The sequence below is a fragment of the Antedon mediterranea genome, chromosome 6 (genome assembly GCF_964355755.1).
Source record: "Antedon mediterranea chromosome 6, ecAntMedi1.1, whole genome shotgun sequence".
NCBI lineage: Eukaryota > Metazoa > Echinodermata > Crinoidea > Comatulida > Antedonidae > Antedon > Antedon mediterranea.
This window is the reverse complement of record NC_092675.1, coordinates 17,652,999-17,675,734: the sequence shown is the minus strand read 5'-3', so window position 1 is coordinate 17,675,734 and position 22,736 is coordinate 17,652,999. Positions and strand designations below refer to the sequence as shown.

The 22,736-nt window shown below is 32.8% G+C and overlaps 1 protein-coding gene across 2 annotated transcripts in view; it reads right to left on the bottom strand.

The window, feature by feature from the left end:
* The window catches only part of LOC140052739 (uncharacterized), a 63,944-nt gene that overhangs the window by 15,983 nt on the left and 25,225 nt on the right, over positions 1-22,736 (bottom strand). For both annotated transcript variants that reach the window (XM_072098437.1, XM_072098438.1), the window contains 41 exons: positions 22,279-22,500; positions 21,839-21,991; positions 20,692-20,838; positions 20,192-20,389; positions 19,657-19,803; positions 19,226-19,324; positions 18,986-19,120; positions 18,392-18,496; positions 17,940-18,041; positions 17,559-17,669; positions 17,069-17,164; positions 16,554-16,658; positions 16,231-16,374; positions 15,789-15,899; positions 15,490-15,582; positions 15,015-15,125; positions 14,486-14,611; positions 14,196-14,306; positions 13,841-13,942; positions 12,706-12,813; positions 12,152-12,295; positions 11,777-11,983; positions 11,284-11,391; positions 10,649-10,816; positions 10,314-10,424; positions 6,505-6,606; positions 6,192-6,296; positions 5,486-5,665; positions 4,913-5,023; positions 4,323-4,433; positions 3,745-3,861; positions 3,282-3,491; positions 3,055-3,162; positions 2,625-2,729; positions 2,403-2,507; positions 1,921-2,079; positions 1,619-1,708; positions 1,428-1,523; positions 1,186-1,293; positions 510-644; positions 165-272 (listed from right to left, as the gene is read on the bottom strand). In XM_072098437.1, the coding sequence (XP_071954538.1) occupies positions 165-272; positions 510-644; positions 1,186-1,293; positions 1,428-1,523; positions 1,619-1,708; positions 1,921-2,079; positions 2,403-2,507; positions 2,625-2,729; positions 3,055-3,162; positions 3,282-3,491; positions 3,745-3,861; positions 4,323-4,433; positions 4,913-5,023; positions 5,486-5,665; positions 6,192-6,296; positions 6,505-6,606; positions 10,314-10,424; positions 10,649-10,816; positions 11,284-11,391; positions 11,777-11,983; positions 12,152-12,295; positions 12,706-12,813; positions 13,841-13,942; positions 14,196-14,306; positions 14,486-14,611; positions 15,015-15,125; positions 15,490-15,582; positions 15,789-15,899; positions 16,231-16,374; positions 16,554-16,658; positions 17,069-17,164; positions 17,559-17,669; positions 17,940-18,041; positions 18,392-18,496; positions 18,986-19,120; positions 19,226-19,324; positions 19,657-19,803; positions 20,192-20,389; positions 20,692-20,838; positions 21,839-21,991; positions 22,279-22,500 (5,214 nt within the window). The remainder of the gene's footprint in view (positions 1-164; positions 273-509; positions 645-1,185; positions 1,294-1,427; positions 1,524-1,618; positions 1,709-1,920; positions 2,080-2,402; positions 2,508-2,624; positions 2,730-3,054; positions 3,163-3,281; positions 3,492-3,744; positions 3,862-4,322; positions 4,434-4,912; positions 5,024-5,485; positions 5,666-6,191; positions 6,297-6,504; positions 6,607-10,313; positions 10,425-10,648; positions 10,817-11,283; positions 11,392-11,776; positions 11,984-12,151; positions 12,296-12,705; positions 12,814-13,840; positions 13,943-14,195; positions 14,307-14,485; positions 14,612-15,014; positions 15,126-15,489; positions 15,583-15,788; positions 15,900-16,230; positions 16,375-16,553; positions 16,659-17,068; positions 17,165-17,558; positions 17,670-17,939; positions 18,042-18,391; positions 18,497-18,985; positions 19,121-19,225; positions 19,325-19,656; positions 19,804-20,191; positions 20,390-20,691; positions 20,839-21,838; positions 21,992-22,278; positions 22,501-22,736) is intronic.

The following is a 22,736-nucleotide window of genomic DNA, read 5'->3' as shown; positions in this document are numbered from 1 at the left end:
TAAATAACATAGGGCCTCTTTTTTGGACGATTAAAGGTTGCCCAGACGCACAGATCTCCCCTTTCGTGGTAGGAGCCTCACTATGGCTGTGGAGGATCTAATGTGACGTTCTTCAATTTGAGGATGAACATTATTAATCAATCAATCTAAAACAGTAAACTTACATGGCATTTTACATTTACAAATTGTGCAGCCTAGATCATCAGTAGCAAGGCCATATGGACAAGTCTTAGCAATAGCACAATCAGCAGCAATGATTCCACATTCAGTTACTAAAAAAAACAATAAGGGTTATAGATAGATATTATATTGCTCACTATTTTTTACAATCAGCAGCAATGATTCCACATTCAGTTACTAAACAAAAACAATAAGGGTTATAGATAGATATTACATTGCTCACTATTTTTTAGAAAAGTAGAAAAAAACTGTGTGTGCCTTCTTGCAGGGACCATATGTGGTGTTGAATCATCTGGATAGAAGTAAACAAAACTGAAAGACCATCTTACCTGGTTTTATACAAGTGCAAATTTCACATCCCATGGTATCAGTGGCATATCCATCAGGGCATCGTTCACTACAGGTTTCAGAAGACAATGGGGTGCACTTAGCAGGTGTAAATTTAATTGGTAGAATTGATCTCACTGTGGAAAATATTCATGTCGCATAATTAATAATACATCTTAGTGACATTACAATAGTGGTTTTAATACGAAAGTGAGAGTTTTTGTCTGTTATGACTGTCATTTATGACCTGGTCTACTATACTAACCTAGTGACTTTGTACAATAGAGGTTTTAATATCATTTATGACTTGGTCTACTAAACTAACCTAGTGACTTGGTCTAGTATACAAACCTAGTGACTTTGTACAATAGTGGTTTTAATATCATTTATGACTTGGTCTACTAAACTAACCTAGTGACTTGGTCTATTATATACACCTAGTGACTTGTACAATAGTGGTTTTTATATCATTTATGACTTGATCTAGTATACTAACTTCGTGACTTTGTACAATAGTGGTTTTAATATCATTTATGACCTGGTCTACTAATACCAACTTAGTGACCTGGTACAAAAGTGGTTTTAATATAATTTATGACCTGGTCTACTAATACAAACTTAGTGACCTGGTACAATAGTGGTTTTAATATCATTTATGACTTGGTCTAGTAAACTAACCTGGCATCTTGCACTGACAAATTTCGCAGCCGTTAGCATCTGTTGCGTAGCCAAAAGAACATCTTAGCGTCTCATCAATCTCACACATTGGTTCTGGGCAAACATCAACTATAGAATTTTAAAAAACAAATCAATTTTAAAGAGAAAAATAACTCTTTGATAAAAATAATTAGAGCATCACATGAACTGATACACTAAACTGAAAAAAAAAACCAAAACATCGCAAAACATAATTAACTTACAATTTTTCTTGCACATACAAATTTCACAGCCATGAATGTTGGTGGCATATCCCCGTGGACATACCAAGTCACATTGACCAAGTGGTGCACAAGTTACTAAAAAAAAAAATACATTTATAAAATATAGTTCTAAAGTACACTGTATATATATATAATAAAACATGGCTTTTAAAAGAAATGTATCTTCATACTTGGTTTCTTGCAAGTGCATGTTGGGCATCCTTTGCGGTTGGTGACAACACCAAATGGGCATTTGCCAGCGCACTCACGTTCACGGCAATCTAAAAAACACATGAGAATAAATGGCATGGTTAACAATTGTTTACATAAGAGTTCAATAAGAAGAATCTAAGTCAGGTAAAATAGTTTTAACGTGAATATTCATAGCTCTGAATATGTTTTTAATTTAATTTTAATTTAAATTTTAACAATCAGTTTTGAAAAATTGAAAAATGAATTCCTACACTCTATCATAAGTTGCATATGGACTTACTAAGAGCACTGCATTTGCAAAGAGCACATCCGGTGTTTGGATCAGTGGCATAGCCTTGTGAGCAAGACAGAGCACAGTTGAGTTCTGGACAGGTAGGTGTGGGAGCAGTTGATGGAGTGATGGCAGGTTTGAAATTGATGACACGAGAAGTCTTGAATGCTAAAAGACAAAACACAGATAACAATGCACAATGATTTATGTATTATTATTATTCCTTCATAAAAAAAAAGTTGTTTTCTTGACAGAAAATAAATGTTGAATTTAATTTAATCAATTTTTCAGCAACTGTAACTTATTTGATTAAGTTTGGCAAACAAATGTTCAAATAAGGAGAGGCACAAAAGAGGTCAACAACTTCTGTTAGACATGCCACTCCAACAAATAAACTGAAAAAGAAAGACACAAACAATTCCTTCCTCAAACATTTGACTAAAAGTGCAATGTCTGTTTAAAATAGATTAAATATAATCTAATGATCTTACATGGTGGTTGACGACAGAGGCACATGGAGCATCCTTGTGGGTCTGTGGCATACCCATAATTACAACTCTTTTGACAAGATGTAAGAACAACCAAACATTCACCAGCTAAAAGAAAAGAACATAAAATAGGAAAATAAAAACAAATACATAAACAGATGAATAAAATAGCACAAACAATTTATATCTGAATTTTTGCAATAAGGTAAACGACATGCTACTTACGTGGTTTTGCACAAATGTTGCAGACTTCACATCCAAAGCTATCTGTAGCATACCCATAGAGGCAGGTGTTGGCACAGTTGTGAGTGTTGATTGGGTTGCAAGTGACTAGAAAAAAACAAATAAAGAATAGTGAATTGTATAACAGTAGTACACATTACTGTTAAAGTTTAGGCTTAGCAATTAATAAACCTAGCTTAGCATCCAACTCAATTCAAGGCTCAGAATGTAGGGCATGTATGGTACGAAATGTTTCAAGTAAGTAGGCCTAGCTGTAGCGAGGCTGTAAAAGAGTTTGTCTTTTAGTCAAAATTCCCATAATTCAAACTTTTCATGCCAGTCCCATTAGATTCAACTGTATTTACTTAGTATGTAAATAAATCAAGAACACAAAAAAAAAATGTATTTAGAGTAGAAAAAAATTGGAACTTACTTGGTCTACGAGCAATGCACATATCACATCCAGCATTGTTTGTCGCCAGTCCATACTTAGCGGTCAAGGCAAGTGGACAAACATCTGGACTAACCTCAGTACATGATGCTAACAATTTGAAATGAATAGAAACAAAATTAAAATTCCATTATCATACAAAGTGAGAAATTCAATTTCGGAAAGTTTGGTACTGGGAGAGTATGGTTTAACAATATAGTTTAACTAACCTGGGTTAGATCTACATCTGCATATTGTACAACCAGTAGTGTCTGTAGCAAATCCATAGTTACACGTCAAAGTGCAAGATTCAGAATTGATCAATGGACAATTGACAGTGTTGACAGAATTGACACCACTGTAGAAGGTGGTTGGGTACTTGTTGGGGGTTGTGTAAAAGGTTCTGGAAACACTAACTCTGTTGGACAACTCCTTGGAAGCTGAGAAAAAAAAACATTATATTTAATAAATTGCAAATAACAATAGTATATATATATATATATATAATATGAAAACTAACTGCTTAGTGTAGTATATGCAACTTTTCAGACAAAGAAAGAATGAAAAAAAAAACCAAATCGCATTTTCTTATTTACTTTCTTCAGCTCTGTCTACACTAATAAACTAGAAAACAAAGATCTCTCTGTTGCTACATTTAGTTTAGAGTGATTGATATTTTGAATGAGTACTTACTTGGCTGTTGGCACTTGCAGATAGGACATCCAAAGGTGTTGGAAGCATATCCATAAGCGCAAGACTTCTTGCAGTTCCTCATTTCCTCTCTTCTAGAATTACACACACGTGAGGCAGCTATAATCAAGGAAGCAAATAATAAATACAAATTGGTGGAATTTGAGAGTATTTTCAATAAATAATAGTAATTAGTATGATATAATTGTTGTTGTTTTTTATTGATTTTTCACAAATAATACATTATATTCTTTATGAATCATTGAGTATATATAAATGTAAATGGTGGTTCAAATAAGTATAAAGTGTCTACAGTTAATTCAACAATTTACTACTACCTACTTAATATAGGCCATGAATATACAAATTTGTCTGATGATATAAAATGTAAATAAAAATGTGGGGGAATAACCTGCGACTCACAAGAAACTCTTTTCATACAGTGTCATACAGCTGCACAAAGCAGCGCTCATCATCTTACACACACACATTAAATAAGGATTAACAGCAATGTACTGAATATGCTTTAATAGTATTATACAGTATATAGTAGAACATAATATTAGGAAAGGAATATATACCTGATCTCTTGCATTTGCATAGTGTGTAGTCAGGGCAACCAGCTGTATCAGTTGCATACCCATTCAAACAAACAGTTGTACATTTTGCTGAAGGTGTTGTACTGCATGGGGCTGTAAACAAAAATATAAATATCGGATTAACAAATAATAACAATAATAATATTATACAAATAAATAACAATAATAATAAATTAATCAATACACATTTAAACACTTTCTATTTGTAACTGTAATTGATTGTTAATAGAGCCCCATTGAAAATAAGCTATTTCAGCTTTATGGGTCATCTTTGTGGAGTACCGAATAAAACAAATATTTCAACCAGACCCTTATTGATTCCTAAAATAAAACTGGGGGTGAACAATTTCTGCCATGTGAATTTTCAATGATACACTGAACTATGAATGTATCTATTTTAAAACTAAACATTTTGTGATAATAATACAATTGGTTGATTTGAAATGATCATTATCGTATCATGCAAAGATGGATCATACTGTATTTAGGATTTGTTTGTACTGAATGTTAAAATACACACAATCTGCCCGATAAATTTTCCAATATAGTATCATAGAAATAAAATATCATACTTGGTTGTTTGCAAGAACAGATTTCACATCCATCAACATCAGTTCTCAAACCATATGGACATGTTTCCTTGATTGGGCAAGTATCACTGGTCACAGTCTGGCACTGAGAGGCTACAAATATAGAATGAAAACAAGAAATAATACATAGGAGTCTGGCACTGAGAGGCTAGATATAGAATGAAGTATGATTAAGTTTAAATATAAACATGGAGTAAAAGATGTACTAGGTTCTTTAAAGTGCACAAGAGCCAGATGTGTACACTGAATCTACAGTTTATAGTCCTTATCCAAGAAGACTCATTTTACCACCACAACCATATAGCTATAGTGAGCCTCCATCCTTTGCTAATGTTATGGCTATGTATTACGGTTCCACTGTCTTGTTAACTACTTATCACTCACTCCCTCATATAATCAAATATTATTAATAGAAGTAATATAGTAGTAATATACCAAGTTATATTGAAAATAAATTCAAAAGAAGTGTGAATAAACCTAATTTAAAAAATCAAGTTAGAAAAAAACCTTTTGACTAACCCTAATATCTTACATAGAAAATAAAAATATTCTTACGTGATTTTCTGCATTGACAGATTTCACATCCCATGGTGTTGGTAACGTATCCGTAAGGGCATGTACGTAGACAGTCATTGAGGTTAAAGCATTGGAGGTTTGGAATCCATCGACTCTGTGGTACTAGAGCATCGGGCTGAGCAGTAGTTGGTACCTTGAAACTAAATGTCTTAATCACACCTGAAGAATTTCAAATTAAAGAAATGAACTCCTAGTGTTTTATATTTATATTTTGTATGGCTTTTATATCGTAATTTATATATTTTATGTACTGTATTCATTTTATATATGTATGTACTGTATTTTGAGAGAGAGTGGGGATAATAAAGTTTTAATTGAATTGAATTCTTCATGAAGAAAACAAGAAACATTTTTGATTGTGTTCATTTCATGTTTATTTCATAAGCATACAATAGCTAGAAACTCACCAGTCTCATTTGAGGCTTGGGGAGTGGAGTTGAAAGAGTTGTGTTACACCCCTGGCACTAGGTCAAGATTGAACTTAGAATGTTAACCACCAAGCTACAGCTCCACTACTGTACTGTACATAGTTAGTACAGGTAAGGCTGTAAGAACATTCTAGTTTTCTGAATTGTTTTTCCAGTATTCAGGGTGCCGGTTATTGAGTGACTTGCAATTATAGTATAGTACATGTCTATACTTTCATTAAGTAAAGTAGAGTAAAGTAAATAAAACAGTCACTTACACGGCATTCTACACTTGCAAATTTCACAGCCTTCAGAATCAGTTGCAAGGCCAAGAGTACATGTAAGTGGGCAGTTGACAGAGGTAACTGGTACACATGATGTGGCTGTGAATTGAAATAGATATATTTATAGGTAAAACAGATTTATCCAAAATAAACCAATGTTAAACCTCAAAACAGTTTTATCGAGTTACTCAGGTCTGATAAGATTGTTTTGAGATAAATTGTAAGGTAAGATATTCAATTGTATTTTTTTCAAACCTTTTGGATAATCTACAACAATGGTTGTTACATACTGAAAAAGAACACAAACCTTGGTTCTTGCAAGAACATTTCTGGCAGCCATAAGAGTCAGTTGCAAAGCCATATTCACAACGAAGGTTACAGTTGCTAGAATCGATTGGTTGACAAAGTGCTATAAAAAAAGTAAGAAAATTATCATAACTACTGCATACTCTTGCAATGAAGATGAAAAGGTAAAATTTCAAAAGAGCATCCTAAATATACCTAAATAAAAGTAATAATTAACTAGATTTAATTCGTCACTATGACGAATTATAGGTTATATGCATTGATTTAAATAAAGATAATTGATTTTTAAAATATATATTGATTGATTGATTTTCTCAGAATCTTTAATTATTTATAATATATGATAGGACCTTGCTAACGCGAACACCATAGCCGGTATCACAATCCGATCAAAGATCCATATGCGTATAATGTCATAAACCACATTTGTTGTTACATAATAATAAAGACATAAGTTAATTTTTATCTAGATTTCATTATAAATCATGTGTATAATCTATACACTAAAAAATAAATTTGAACAAACAATACGGATAATAAAAAAAAACTAATTTTGTTTCGTTTCCCAAGGTGAGACTCGATCTCGGTACTTGAATGCTATAGACACGAGCAAAGACCACCGAGCCATACACAACTGACTAAAAGTTATGGAAAGATTCCTCCGTGTATTTACTATGCAGTAACCACTTTGGTGCAGATAGATTATTACATACCGCAATGAATTATAATGTTTTACTATGATGACATCTTTAAAAATTAAAAAAAATGATGCACTGTCAAACTATATACTTTTAACTTTAATATATGAACTTCTTAAGGAAGAAAGTTAACGTTAAGTTTGTTATTTTGCCCTAAGAAAATGTTATAATTTGTTTGATTGTCGAAATTAATTTTGTTAAATTTAATATGCCATTAATGATGACTTAATCAACTTTTGTTCTTCTAATTTCATAATAAATCATACATATGATACATACACTTCAAGAAAATTAAATAAAAAATAGGTGTTCCCGAGCATTCTAACGATATATATTAATTTTAAAATTTAGCATATTTTCACCATTTTGTTAACTTACACGTGCGTAGCCCGTCACTTTTGACGTGCTCGTATAACGCTGTTTCGCGTTGAAAAGTGAATAAATTATGATGATATTATTAAAGAAAGGTTATACAACAGTAATCGGACACAAACAGTGCGCATTAACGTTTGACGCGCAGTGCGCGTGCAAAAATCTGCGCACTCATGGCAATTTTTTAAACGCTTAAAATTGCCTGAAACGTACTCTAATTTCATCGAAAATAAATTCTGACAATTTTGAACATTTTAAGCGCGCGTACGCATGCGTTATATGCACTACGCACGTAATTGTATTGCCATATGATGAAATATGACCTGAAATTTATGAGTACCAAATTTTGTTTAAAAGTGATTCATGTTTGTGAAGATATGATTACAAACGTGATTTCGTTAAATCGCGCGTAGACCGCGTAATTTTTGATTGCGCATCGTGAAAACATAACCCCATCAATTCCTGGCCATAAGGAATATACTCTGAAAAATTGACTTAGATAGATGAAACTGATGCCAAGATAATTCACGGACAAATAGTGCTAAGGAAAGAATAAATAAATAAACTAGATTTAATTCGTCACTATGACGAATTATAGGTTATATGCATTGATTTAAATAAAGATAATTGATTTTTAAAAGATATATTGATTGATTGGTACTGGTACTGGTACTGGTTCAAATAACCGTCTCACAGAGACATCTGGTAGCCATTGACTTGAAGTTGGCATTTGGATGTGTTACTTTTAAATGTAGGCCTACAGTATGAGAGTGACTACTACCAAATTACACAGTCACAAAACAACTTATAAAACAGTTCATATATACAGTTAAAACATTGCTGGGAATTATAAATTTCTGTTGAAGCAGGCTCTAATGAAGTTGCATCTAGTAAGTTGACTTTGTTGTACAACTCTATCAAGTACTGATGGTATCTTCCGACCTCTTCATTTACTTTGTGTTGTGTGAAAAGTAAGAATTTTTGTAGGATCTTCATTTTCTTTTCTAATTGATTGATTGATTTTTCTCAGAATCTTTAATTATTTATATTATATGATAGGACGTGACCTGGCCTTGCTAACGTGACCACCATAGCCGGTATCACAATCCGATCAAAGATCCATATGCGTATAATGTCATAAACCACATTTGTTGTTACATAATAATAAAGGCATAAGTTAATTTTTATCTAGATTTCATTATAAATCATGTGTATAATCTATACACTAAGAAATCAATTTGAACAAACAATACGGATAATAAAAAAAAAATCTTATTTCGTTTCCAAAGGTGAGACTCGATCTCGGTACCTTGAATGCCATAGACACGAGCACAGACCATCGAGCCATACACCACTGACTAAAAGTTGTAGAAAAATTCCTCCGTGTATTTACTATGCAGTAACCAGTTTGGTGCAAATAGATTATTACATACCGCAATGAATTATAATTTTTTACTATGATGACATCTTTAAAATGTAAACAAATGATGCACTGTCAAACTATATACTTTTAACTTTAATATATGAACTTTGGAAGGAAGAAAGTTAATGTTAAGTTTGTTATTTTGGCCTAAGAAAATGTCATAATTTGTTTGATTGTCGAAATTATTATTTTTTTATTTAATATGCAATTAATGATGACTTAATCAACTTTTGTTCTCTTAATTTGATAATAAATCATACATATGATACATATACTTCAAGAAAATGAAATAAAAAATAGGTGTTCCCCTGCATTCTGACGATATATATTAATTTAAAAATTTAGCATATTTTCACCATTTTGTTAACTTATACGTGCGTAGCCAGTCACTTTTGACGTGCTCGTATAACGCAACTTCGAGTTGAAACGTGAATCAAATATGATGATATTATTAAAGAAAGATTGTAAAACAGAAATCGGGCAAAAAGAGTGCGCATTAACGTTTAACGCGCCGTGCGCGTGAACAAATCGGCGCACTCATGGCAATTTTTTAAACGCTTAAAATTGCCTGAAACGTACTCTAATTTCATCGAAAATTAATTTTGACAATTTTGAACATTTTAAGCGCGCGTACGCAAGCGTTATATGCGCTACGCACGTAATTGTATTGCCATATGATGAAATATGACCTGAAATTTATGAGTACCAAATTTTGTTTAATTGTGATTCATGCTTGTGAAGATATGATTACAAACGTGATTTCGTAAAATCGCGCGTAGACCGCGTAATTTTTGATTGCGCATCGTGAAAATATAACCACATCGATTCCTGGCCATAAGGAATATACTCTGAAAAATTGACTTAGATAGAGAAAACTGATATCAAGATAATTCACGGACAAAATAGTGCTAAGGAAAGAATAAATAAATAAATAAATAAAGATTTTGACAGAATCAAGAGGTTATATGCATGATAATGCATATAACCTAATTAAAGTCATTTCCTCTAGAAATTGCTTTAATAAACGTAATCGTACAACCAAAACGGTACTGGGTATGATCAACAAGCGTTCATGTTCCAAACTAATCATCCATTCATAGAAGTACTGATGAAGAAGTCAATCTGTGGCGACTATAGAATGGACCCGAGACCTGGCTATCTTTGACTTTTAAATAACAGAAAGTTTTGAATACAAGTTTGTAATGATAATGACTGAGTAGTGTCTAAATATTACTAGTTTTCAGTTATGAGAGTGAAAATTCCATACATAAACCAAGACTTAAAAAGTATTAAGAAAATAATTGTTTGTGACATTACCTGGTACTTTGCATTCACAGACATTGCATCCATTAGCATTGGTTGCCAGACCATATTCACATCTTCTCATGAGTGGGCACACGGTTTCTATTATAACTGGGCATACATTGTCTGCAAGGAGAATTATATTTGTTTAATATTTTAATAGTTTACCACCATTTGTAATTTAAAAATTACAAGGAAAAATATAAATAACCATGTGATTGTCTAAACCTCTGTCTACACTATCAAAATAGTTTGAAAAAAAGTGTGATGTGCCCAAATATGGTAGTAATATGACATCATCATCAAAGTTTGATAGTGTAGACAGAGCTTTAGTGATAAAGTTCACTTACTATCAATGATCTTGCATTTGCATATTTCACATCCCTTATAATCAGTGGCATAACCATCAGTACATGTGAGTGCACATGATCGTTGAGGTGAATAGTTACAAGTTTTCACTTGAGGAATTAGGAAGTTCTTCTTTCCAGCATCAGGAGTTCCGAAGAATTCTGGTGCTCCTAAAAACAAATATTATACAGTGATTATACATATGCACATTACTATGGTCCATAATCTGGTTACAAACACTGTCCATTGTCAATAATATATACCTGGTAATTTTATACTTATATAATGTATTAAATGTATTCGAGAAGCTAGCCATAATTTACGCTACTTAGCTTATTTATATAACGACAGAACAATGCTGTCCTAGACTCAGAACAGTCTTCGACTATACTTCAACCATACAATTAAACTAAAACTGAGCTACTAATTACAGGGTGAACTGGTGTCATTAAATGACTTAATGAGCCAGTGGTGATATTTTTATTATTCTAGTAATGTGGTAGACAACCAGGGTATAAATACAGGAGCTGGGATTGGTAAAGCAAGCATGATAATTACCCAACCACAGAGCCAAAGGTATAAAATATTCAGGCATTTTATTAAGTACATTATCAGAGAGATGATCAATACTACTTACTTGGCATTTTACATTTGCAGATCTCACAACGTGTGATAGGATCAGTGGCCAAACCATTTCTACAGTTCTGAGCGACATTGCAGTTGGTGAAAGATGTACATGTGGAATCTGAAAACAAAGACAAAATATCAATGTTTCTCTGTAATTAAATTCCAACACAGAAACAGTCTTTTTGTAACAAACACATTTGTAGATGAACTATGATTTAGCAACAACATAGTAACTAATTTTAATTGCAGGTGTGTACAGTTATTTGAAAATATAGTATACCTAGACTTAATATAAACTTAAGTTGGGAAGGTTTGGTATATTAGGCTACTTAATAAAAATAGAAGGTGATAATCTGAATATAGGGCACTGGGGCGACCTTGTTCTTCCCAATGCAGGTGACAAAAATGCGATAGTATTTCAGATTTGTTTGTAAGGGAGAGGAATGGTTCACCACTCTGACAGACACAAACATGCACAATACAACCAAATGTAATAAACCTACCCTTTCGCTTGCATTCACAAATCTCACATCCATATCTATCGGTTGCAAAGCCATACTCGCATTGAGTATTACAAGTCTTCATGGATTTACAGAGGGCTGGTTGGCGACAAGAACAGATTTCACAGCCAATTTCATTAGTTTCAAGACCAAATTCGCAAGTATAAATCTTGGGGCAAACATCTTGGCTAATAACAGTGCACACAGGCTCTGAAAGAAAAGAACATATTGATTATTTCAGGATAAGGAAAGTATTTACAGTAAAATGAGGTGAAAAGAAGTCAATATTTTGTAAAAATGAATGCATTCAATGCTGTCTAAGGAAGTTGGTGTATAAAACTAGACACCATAATTAAATATAATAAATGTAACAAATACCTGACTCCTTGCATCTACAGATTTTACATCCCTTGTTGTTAGTAGCATATCCGTTGGGACAGGTCAAAGTGCAATCTCTGAGGGCATTCTTTGGACATCTGGTGACTGGGGTCAATGTGACAACAGAGTAGGTTTCTTGACCAGCTGTAACATAAAATCAATAACTTTAATTGATGAATTTAGTACCAATGCAATTCACAAAGTTTAATCTTCTGTTATCTACTATAAAAAAATGAAAGGGAACTAATTGCTACAAAAATGGTATGTTAAAGACATAAAATAGCATGGACAGTAGCAATTGACAAATAAATAATAATCATTATCATCTTAAACGCTAATCGTCGTTAGACATTGCGCGTCTCACTTGTGTTCGCCACTCTGTACGGTTTTTTTTTTACGTGTACAGGTCCGCATGTGAAAAGTTCTGTTTCCTTTTTTATGTTTCCCATCCATGTTGTTTTTGGTCTTCCTTTTGGTCTTTTTGGTCTTTAATAATAATTATAAATAATAAAATTGATTCTAAGTATTTATTATGATTGATGGGTGATACTTACGTGGCAATTTACATTCACAGATTTCACATCCAAGTGCATTGGTAGCCAGACCGTATGGACAGAACTTACGGCAGTTAAAATCATGGACTAATGAGCATGATCTAGGGTCTAGAAAAAGATAACAAATCACAAAGATTATTGTTTTTCAAAAACAAACAAATAGTGGTGTTGATACCCACCCATATACACATTACATATGCCATACATATATACACTCATAGACTACACAAACCAACAGTTGGTAGAGTATATGTGTGAGATACCAAATACTTATGGACACTAATTGTAATTTACTTAAAAACTAAAGTACTTTATCTGAACCCAGTCATTTGTTACAAAATAGAAACATCACTCACAATATTAATACAATAGCACAGATTTTTAATAAAGTAATTTTCTAGACGAAAATTATAGAATTATATTATAATTTAAGCGCCTTGAGCACTTTGTGGATATGTGCGCTCTATAAATCTTATTATTATTTATATCTCGATGATATCCAGTGTGATTTATTTTTGTTTTATAGTCTGGGGCGACAGCCTTACAGCTAATGACATGGGGTCTTTTAGAGAGAATTCGTAAAAAATCTAATAAAATAGAAAAGTTAAACGTATGCAACATCAAGTTTTAAATATGTAGTTGCGATCCTTAAAATGGTAGAGCGTATACTCCTACAACCGTCTCATCCCTTATTTTTTGGAATACGAATTTCTCCCATCATTAGTCTATATTAGATCTCTTTACACTCGTCAAACACTCGAATATAGAAAGTCATTTATTCTAAACTCCATAACTCTATATAACAGCAAAACATCTAGATAAGATTAGTATAATTATAAACTGTGTCCCATTGTAGGCCTTTGATGTGTTTTTCATTATCGTGTTTTTATATTTATCTTAAGAGCTTTGTCTGTGTACATACAACAAGTTTGAAAAATGTTTGAATATTATTTGATGCTGTGCAAGCAGTGCATTCATTCTTCACAAATGCATTATCATGAAATTGTTTATTATAGGAATAATGGAGCAGTATACTTAAATACTGGAATTAGAACAATACTTGATAGATACATCTGACAACCAAATTCTGAAGGTTTTTGGAATAAGTTAATATTTAAATGAATTGAAAACTTACTGAATACTTTACACAAGCAGATCTCACAGCCTCTTGAATTAGTGGCATAGCCAAAGTCGCATAGTTTATCACAGTTAGTACGATCAACCTTAGGGCAGGTAGCTGAAATAAAATTACATATATAACGTTTATGCTTATGTGATCAACAATACATTGAAAGTACTTTCATTCAGTAGACGTCCAACAGTAAATGTAATTCCCAATACAGGGATAGAAAATTACCAATAAATTCAAGGCATCTTGATAGAAATGGTGGTGCTAAATCAGCAGTTGGACCCAGGACTCTGGAATTGGTAAGCAGACATGTCAACCACCAATCTTATCAACCCCCAAGCAACAGTGTTAAAAAACATACCTGGAATCTTGCAAGAGCAGATGTCGCATCCGTCTGAGTTGGTTGCTAGACCGTAGGGGCAGGTAGTCACTTGTGGACAGGTTTCAAATGAAAGAGTTGTACATCGAGAACCTGTATAAGACCACGAAGACACCAAATTAAATATATCAACTTCTAGTATAATACTGTATATTGGTGGTAACTATGATGATGGTAATACAAATTATGATGATGACAATGTTGATAATGATAAAAATGCTACTATGCTGATAAAGAAAATAGACCAAGTAATCTTTGTTTCATTATCTCACCTGGAGCTCTGCATGAACAGATTTCACATCCATTGTTGTCAGTGGCATAACCATTGTTACATGAAGCCTGGCAACCAGTCAATGGTTGACACATTGGTGATTCTGACACAGTGATACCCATGTTAACTAAAGTAGGGTTATAAAATGAAATATTTCAGAAGATATTTTTACAAATGCTAATAATATTTATTCAGACATAAATACAAGTCCATAATAAGGTATAAAATTGTTTCATATACAGTACATCATTATATACATATTGGAGCCTAGAAACTGATGATTGAAGGGTGATTTTATCAAATTCATGAGTGTAATATGTGAAATGTTAATTCAAGTCATTCATTTATCTATTTTGTTCTTTTGTATCGAGCACTTTTGTTCATGCCCTGCATTAACTTAACACACAGATTATTATACAAAGGTACTTCCTATTGATATGATGTCCTATGTGCAGTTAAAAAAAAACATATTTGCCTGCCTCCTGCAGAACTGAAATACAAACATGTTACATACTATTAGTATTAAATACCTGAAGGTTGTTTGCAGGCACAGATCTCACATCCATTAACATCAGTGGCATATCCAAAGGTACACATCTTCTGACAGGTATGAATGGTCATTGGTTTGCATGTTGCAGATGCTGTCAAAAACAAAGACAAGTTAATGATACCTCAATATTTAGTTGAATACATTACTGTAATAATAATAAGAGCTACTGATTGTTATAAGAAATGTTTCCAAAACATACAGAAATTACAAAAATGCAGTCAAGGTACATATTTTTTATTAAACATTAAAGTATTTCCTTTGGCTTTACATTAATCATAACTGTGTGAAGATTGTGTGAAGATTGCATAAAAGATACCAAAATTGATAAAAGTTTACATAATTAATTTTACTTTCCTATTCAATGTGTGATATTTAAATATAATAATTTAATAGTTTTTGTGTGTTTAAAGAGTGTTTTTTGAAGTAACACACATTCAATAACTTAAATAACTTACGTGCTAATTTGCATTTGCAGATGTCACAACCTTGAAGGTCTGTAGCATATCCATATGGACATTCAATAGCACACTCATTCACACTGCATGAAACTGTTACAAAATAAATGAAAATACGTACAATATAACATAGTAAAAATTAATGTAATGTATGACAAGAAATCAGTAATTAAAAATAGAAATATTGGATGTTCTAGTTTTAGCTTTTTAAAAAGGCATTGTAACCACGGCCATTGGTACTTGCTGTAAGGTGGATAACAAAATATAATGAATGAATAGATGTAAATCCTTTAGCTTACTTGGTTGTTTACATTCACAGATTGGACATCCTTGGCTGTTGCTGGACAAACCATATGGACAAGTCAGCTTTCTTGGACAAACAACATCGGTCAAGACTGGGCAATTAACCTCTGAAAAAGTGCAAACAGATTTTCAATAGCTAAGCTTATACTTATGTGTTTGGGACTATATAATCAAGTTTTTTTTAATGATAGGGAATTTTCATGTCAATGAGTCATGTAGTGTGAAAGACTGAATCCATTTGGAAGGTTCTAAGAACCAATCACATTATCTACATAAGGAGAAACATGTCTAAAGCATATTATTTCTATGATGACAAGCAATCAGTAACATTATGCACTACTTAAGCTACTCTACACTATCAAACTTTATGTGAAAAAAAAACCTATTGCTCATAATGAGTTTGCTGAAATGATGGAAATTACATTCATCATATTTTACCTGGTTGACGACATTGGCAGATCTCGCATCCAAAGTCTGTGGCATAACCATCTGGACAAGTCAAAGCACAATTTCTGGAAGTCAGAGGCTCGCATGTTGCTCCATACATTGTCTTGGAATGGAATTTGTTGGAGGTTTTAGAGACTGAAAGAGTAAAGAGAGAGAGTTCTTATTTGATGGTAGATCTCCTACTGCTATCAAGGAGCAAGGTCCTGTCTGAAACATATTTTATTTCATTGCTATTATTTATTAAGCTCTGTCTACACTATCAAACTAGGGCATATCACATTTTTTTTGTCAACATTCAGTTTTGCTGTGTTTACCTGGCAATTTGCAGGAACAGATTTCACAACCATTTGAGCATGTTGCCAAGCCAAATGGACACACTTTCTTGCAGTTTAAGTTGCTAACAATTGGACACTTGGAGCCTACAAAGAGAAGAATAAATACAAATGTATAGTACAGTACTGTTGGTATATCTTGCAGCCAGTCATAAGATGAAAGGACTGTTACGAGTTCCTATCTTGGCAAGGTGTCCTGTTGTTAGATTGCCTTGGTTATACATTCAATTCTTTATTAATATCTCCCAATACCGGACACCATTGGGCTGACCAAATATGTCTGGTTTTCCTGAAAGTCTGATATTCGGAATGTGTTGTTCATTAATGGTAAAAATAAATGTGGGACCTTTTGAACCTTGAGCAAAGTCTGAGTAATGGGAGAGTTTCTGGTTTATAGAAAGTCCGGTATTGACTGTATTTGTCAATTTACATTTGTCTGTACTCTGGTATGTTACATTATACTAATAAAATGAATTGACAAAACGAAATGAACTTACTAGGTTGTTTGCATTCACAGAGTTCACAGCCGTTGTTATCAGTACGCAAACCATACACACATCTCAAGTTGCATGACAGTGGTTGGCATGAAATACCTATATAAAACATTCAATAAATTATTGCACAATATAACATTAATATCTGTAAATATTACACTTTTTAAAAGAGAAGATTGTATGAAATTTTGACTGGTTCTACCAATTAATTTCTACTCTTTTGACACTAATCTACAGATGTTTCTACTGCAGTCACATTTAGAATGAATTCAAATGACAAACTTTATATATTGTTTGGTCTTTTCTCATGTTTTTGTATTATCTTATATATGTATTTGAATTGACAGAGGAGCCCTTAATATCAGTCTTTTCAATGAAGACCTGCATAGGTGATGGTTTGAAAAAATCAAAGCCCTTTAATATCATTTTTACTTGTGTTCCTAAGCTGAGAAAAGTTATTCAAGCAATATTAAGACTAAGGAAATGAAATCACCTGGTAATTTGCATACACACATGGGGCATCCAAGGTCATCGGTAGCCAGACCATAAGCACACATCTCCTTCATTGGGCATGCTTGAATGGTCAATGGTGGGCACTGGCTAACTGTAATGTGAAAAGATAAAACATAAGTACATTCAAATTACATTGCTGCAATAAATTACAATCAGGTATCCTATTTGGATAATTTAACTGTACATTTTATTTTTTAATTTATGTACGATAAATTTTATAAATACTTAATCGTAAATATACATGCGTATTCACCACACAATTATTTATAGTCTGTACAATATCTATTGTATATTTTCTTTTAGAAATGATAAAGTAAAGTAAAGTAAAGTAAAGCAAAACAATTGTGTAAGTGTTACTTACTTGGACGTGGGTTGCATGAACATTGCTTGCATCCAAATTTGTCAGTTTGGAATCCTGTTTCAACACAGGTCTCAACACAACTTGACATATCTGGGCACTTTCCTGTAAAGAAAGATTAAATAATTTGTTATATATTAATATTTAATTTAATAATAAAAAAAAAAAAATGTGATGATAACCGGAGCACGATTCGCACCATCGGACTAAAGCTTTGTCAACACTATCAAACAAGTGTGATGTGCCCATATATGGTAGTGATATGACATCAACTTGTCTGTATATGGGCACATCGCATTTTTTTGTTACATAAAGTTTGATAATGTAGACAGAGCTTAAGACAAAGAGACATTATTCAAATTCTAGCATTCAATTTTTATATTTAGAGTATAAATTCTGGATGTATATGTACAGTACAGTATTGTTAGTTAAAAAAGAACTTTGATGTAACAAACCTGATAGTCGGCACTTGCAAACCTCACAGCCACGAGTATCGGTGGCATATCCATATGGACATCGCTCTGTACATGTTTCGGGTGTCATTCTTGGGCAATCAGTTGCTATAAAAGGAAGGTAATAAACAAATAACGCCAAGACTACGTAGCATTAAGTGTGACACATTTTCTTTGGCATTTTTAAGGCCGTTTTACAAAAATGAAAGAATGAATATATCCTATTTGAGCCTACTCTAGATCTGGCTGGGCAAATGTAATATGTAGGTCCATCCATTTTACAACACATGGTGGAAAACAGCAGTGATATATATTGCGATCAGAAATGTCCAGATATTTGGATAATGGGTAAGTCAATGAGATGAATCAATACACCAAGTTAACATCTTACTCTTCAAAAGAGGTGGTTACCACTTCAAACATTTGCCAATTTTAAGGATATGGTGGATACAGCCTCGTTATTATGTTAATAAATCTATTGAGCTTAGTGTGGTTTACTTTAGTTTCAAAATATGTATTATTGGCCATTGTTGCTATAGAAATGGCAAAAATGGAACAAACTGCAAAATTTAAACAAATTCAATAAGATGTTGTTACCTGGTCTCTTACACATACAGTTACGCATGTCACAACCATGAGAATCAGTGGCATAACCTTCAGAACAACGGTTGGTTACACAATTTGGCCTCTCACAGAATGTCTTGATTGGATTGTAGAATATTTTATTCATATCTGAAAGATTAATCAATTCAGCATTCAAGTATTTGTGTGATTACTTAATTATCATAAGATAACGAGATAACTAGGAATACCACATATATTGATTGATTGTCTTACCTGGGATCTTGCATTGGCAGATTTCACATCCATTTGCATTTGTAGCAAGGCCATATGGACAGTATAGGCCACAAGATGTCAGAGGAGTACAAGCATTGGCTGTAGAATAAGTACGCATTTAAATATATAAGAGGACCATAGTGAAGGATAAATACTAGTTAAGGCTTTAATTTCCTTAGGCCATGGAAAGAAAATTTGTCTGCACAGTTTGCTTGATATAAAAAAAATGTGATGTACACAAATATGGACACAAAGATGTCATATCACTATCATATTTGGGCACATCACACATTTTTTGTCTAACTAGTTTGATAGTGTAGACAAAGCTTAAGGATGCATATTAGCATAAATATTTGTGCTTTGGGTTTCCACTGTATTTTTTGTACATGGAAAATAAATAAATAAAACTAAAGAGAATTAGCATAACTTACGAGCTTGCTTGCAAGAGCATGTTTCACATCCAATTAAATCAGTCTTGAATCCATAAGTACATGTCAATGGACAAGTTGAGGATTTCAAGACTTCACAGAACACAGGCTTGCTATTGGGTCCTCTTACGGCTGGTTGTTCTGGGAAAGCTGTAATAATATTCAATAGAAGTCATTTAAACAGACCAATAGGAGTTTAGTGTTGTGTGACAGGAATTCTACCTGATAAATATGTCATTTTTATATATATTAACACCCTTTAAAAGGACATACAAACATAAAACCATAATGTAAAGTTAGAACTTAACCATCCCCCACATTTTGTTAACTGAAAATGATAAGATACAAAATTAGTTAAATTTCTTCCCCCCCCCCCCCTATTTCAAAATCATGGATCTTGGATAGGTGAGCCTCTCATATTGCTTAATACAACATTCTTTATTCAATTCTGGGGTTCAGTCAATATGTAACTATATCTTGTGGGGAGATAGTTTGAATCAGGTTTTTTTTTTCATATTTTTTCTCAAAATAAACTTACATGGATGCTTGCAACTACAGATCTGGCAGCCTCTACCGTCAGTGGCATATCCAAAGACACATTCTTTATTGCAGGTCTGAGCATTGATTGGTTGGCATGTACGTGCACATTCACAGATCTCACAACCTTCAGGGTCAGTTGCATAGCCCTCGGGACAAAGTTTGTTGCAGGTTAGTGATACTACTGGACACTTGATAACTACAAAAGTGATATAGTAAATTAAGTGATACTTACTCAATGTGTGATTATAAATTGGATACATAGTCAAATGAATTTACTACATAATTTCATTAAAAAATGAATTTATATCTCTCTTAAAAACCAATAGATGCACTGATTATGTTTAAATAACATAGTTATTTTGAGTCAGTTATACACTACGTTAATATCTCTCTATTGTCATTTAATTTTGTGTTGCAATATTTTACTTAAAATTAAAGAAACAGAAACTGGCCAACTAGAAATTTGAATTTTAGGAGATTTTAATTCCATTTCTTTACCTGGTGCTCCTGGAGCCAAACATTCCATGAAACAACCATTAAAGCAACACTTCTTGTTAGCAGTACACTCATTGTCCAAACTGCACACATCAATGTTACTTTGACATATACCTTGGGGTTGTATCATTGGGCATACTCCAGTTTTTACTGAAAAATTAACATAAGAATTAGTTAAATATCCAGTTCTATCTATACTGTAACTCAATAAGTTAATACACATTTACTATTTGTACATGTTGCCATTCACACTTTAAATAAACACTCTTAACATAATAAAGAATTTGTCTATCTAAATGAATACCACTTTTAAGGCAAATTACTAAATATTTATTGAGTGAAACCAATAAATGAATGAATATACATTCACTAAATTCAGGGGACTTCTTGTACCAATTATGAAGTAGGCATTTAACAGTGTACCTTAATGCTCAACCAAATTCAACCATGTATTTAATTAATTCAAGGGCAAATTACTGAAAAATTTACAATGCTGTGGGTATCAGTGGATGGATCTCAATGGAGATACAACTAAAACTAGATTTGACGAGATAGTTATGCGCACAACAGTGCCACATGCAGGTACGCTAGAAAATGTGAACAGAAAAAGATTACAGCACTTATGACCGAATAATAATAATATGTTGGTGCTAAATTCTGTCTATTTTGTGCCTTATAGCATATACAGTATAATACTATATACAACATACAGTGTAGCATAGTTGAAATTACTTGACCCACCTTTTATTTAAATTTTTAAAATGATAACGTCATCAAAATTAAACATGAAGATAACAGTTTTGGAAGATAATTGTTTTAGCAGCAACATATTAAAATGTTGAAAAAATTCTGTTTACACGTTTTAGAGAAATGTGACGCGCAAAAATAGAGTTGAAAGAAAGAAGAATAATACAGAAAAAAATGATGATGACGATCTCATACATCACAAGGAGCAGATACTAATAAGCAAAAAGCTAAATCGAAAGTAAAACAGCTAGAAAGAGGATGCAGAGCTTCCAGTTGACACTAACCTTTCCTCACATTTTTTTTTATATATTGTTACTTCTGAATTGTTATTAATAACTGATATTAAGCCAGTTTGAGAGCAAACTGAAATGAAATAGAGTTACTAGTTTTTTTTTTAGTTTACCATTGTTGGTTGGCAGTGGAATTACACATGATCTACCACATCCAGCTGAGCAACACTTTTTCGAACCAGTACAGTCTGTATCAATGCTACACTGAGTCAAGCAGAACAGTCGATCAATTGATGCAACAGTCTTAGGGCAGACTCCGTCTTTAGCTGAAAAATATAAGCAAATGCTTGCACAAATAAATCATACGTTTGAATGTCATTTGTATTAATTGTGTATTGTTTTTATGAGGGCATCTTCAAAATCAGCTGTCCTTGTGAAACAAAGTTGAATAAATAAATCATATAGGAATCATTTTACCAATCATTCAATAAAATAACAATTAAAAGGATAAAATAGCTATAACTAAACACCATAAAGACTGCAATGAATTTAACTGAATCTTTTTAAAAAATAGCATTTACAGAAAGCTATCTTCTATAGAGGTCATACTTACTGTCGAATCCTGGTGGAGATGGTTCCTGTGGTACGATTGGCTGAAGTGGACTGTTAGGTCCAAAGTCATTCATCACTGGAGGGCGACATACACGACTACATCCACCATCGCTGCAACACTTCCAATTTTGGGTACATTCACTATCTGCTGTGCATTCAGTGACACAAGTTTTTCGTAGAACACCGGAGGTTGGTTGTGTGTTAGGGCATGAACCTGGTCGTTCTGGAATGAAAATATTAAAGAATTACAAATGAAAACAACCTTCATTTGAAGTTTTACGTACAAAAGATTTTATATTTATAATTTTATATAGAATAAAAAAAATGTCCTTAAATCAATGAAATATATATATTTTTAATACATATACTGTACAGAGCCAAGCATTACAGATTGTGGTACTCCTCATGAAACAGCCTGTAGTGCATTAAAAGGTTATACCTAGCATCTATTCTGCTCTG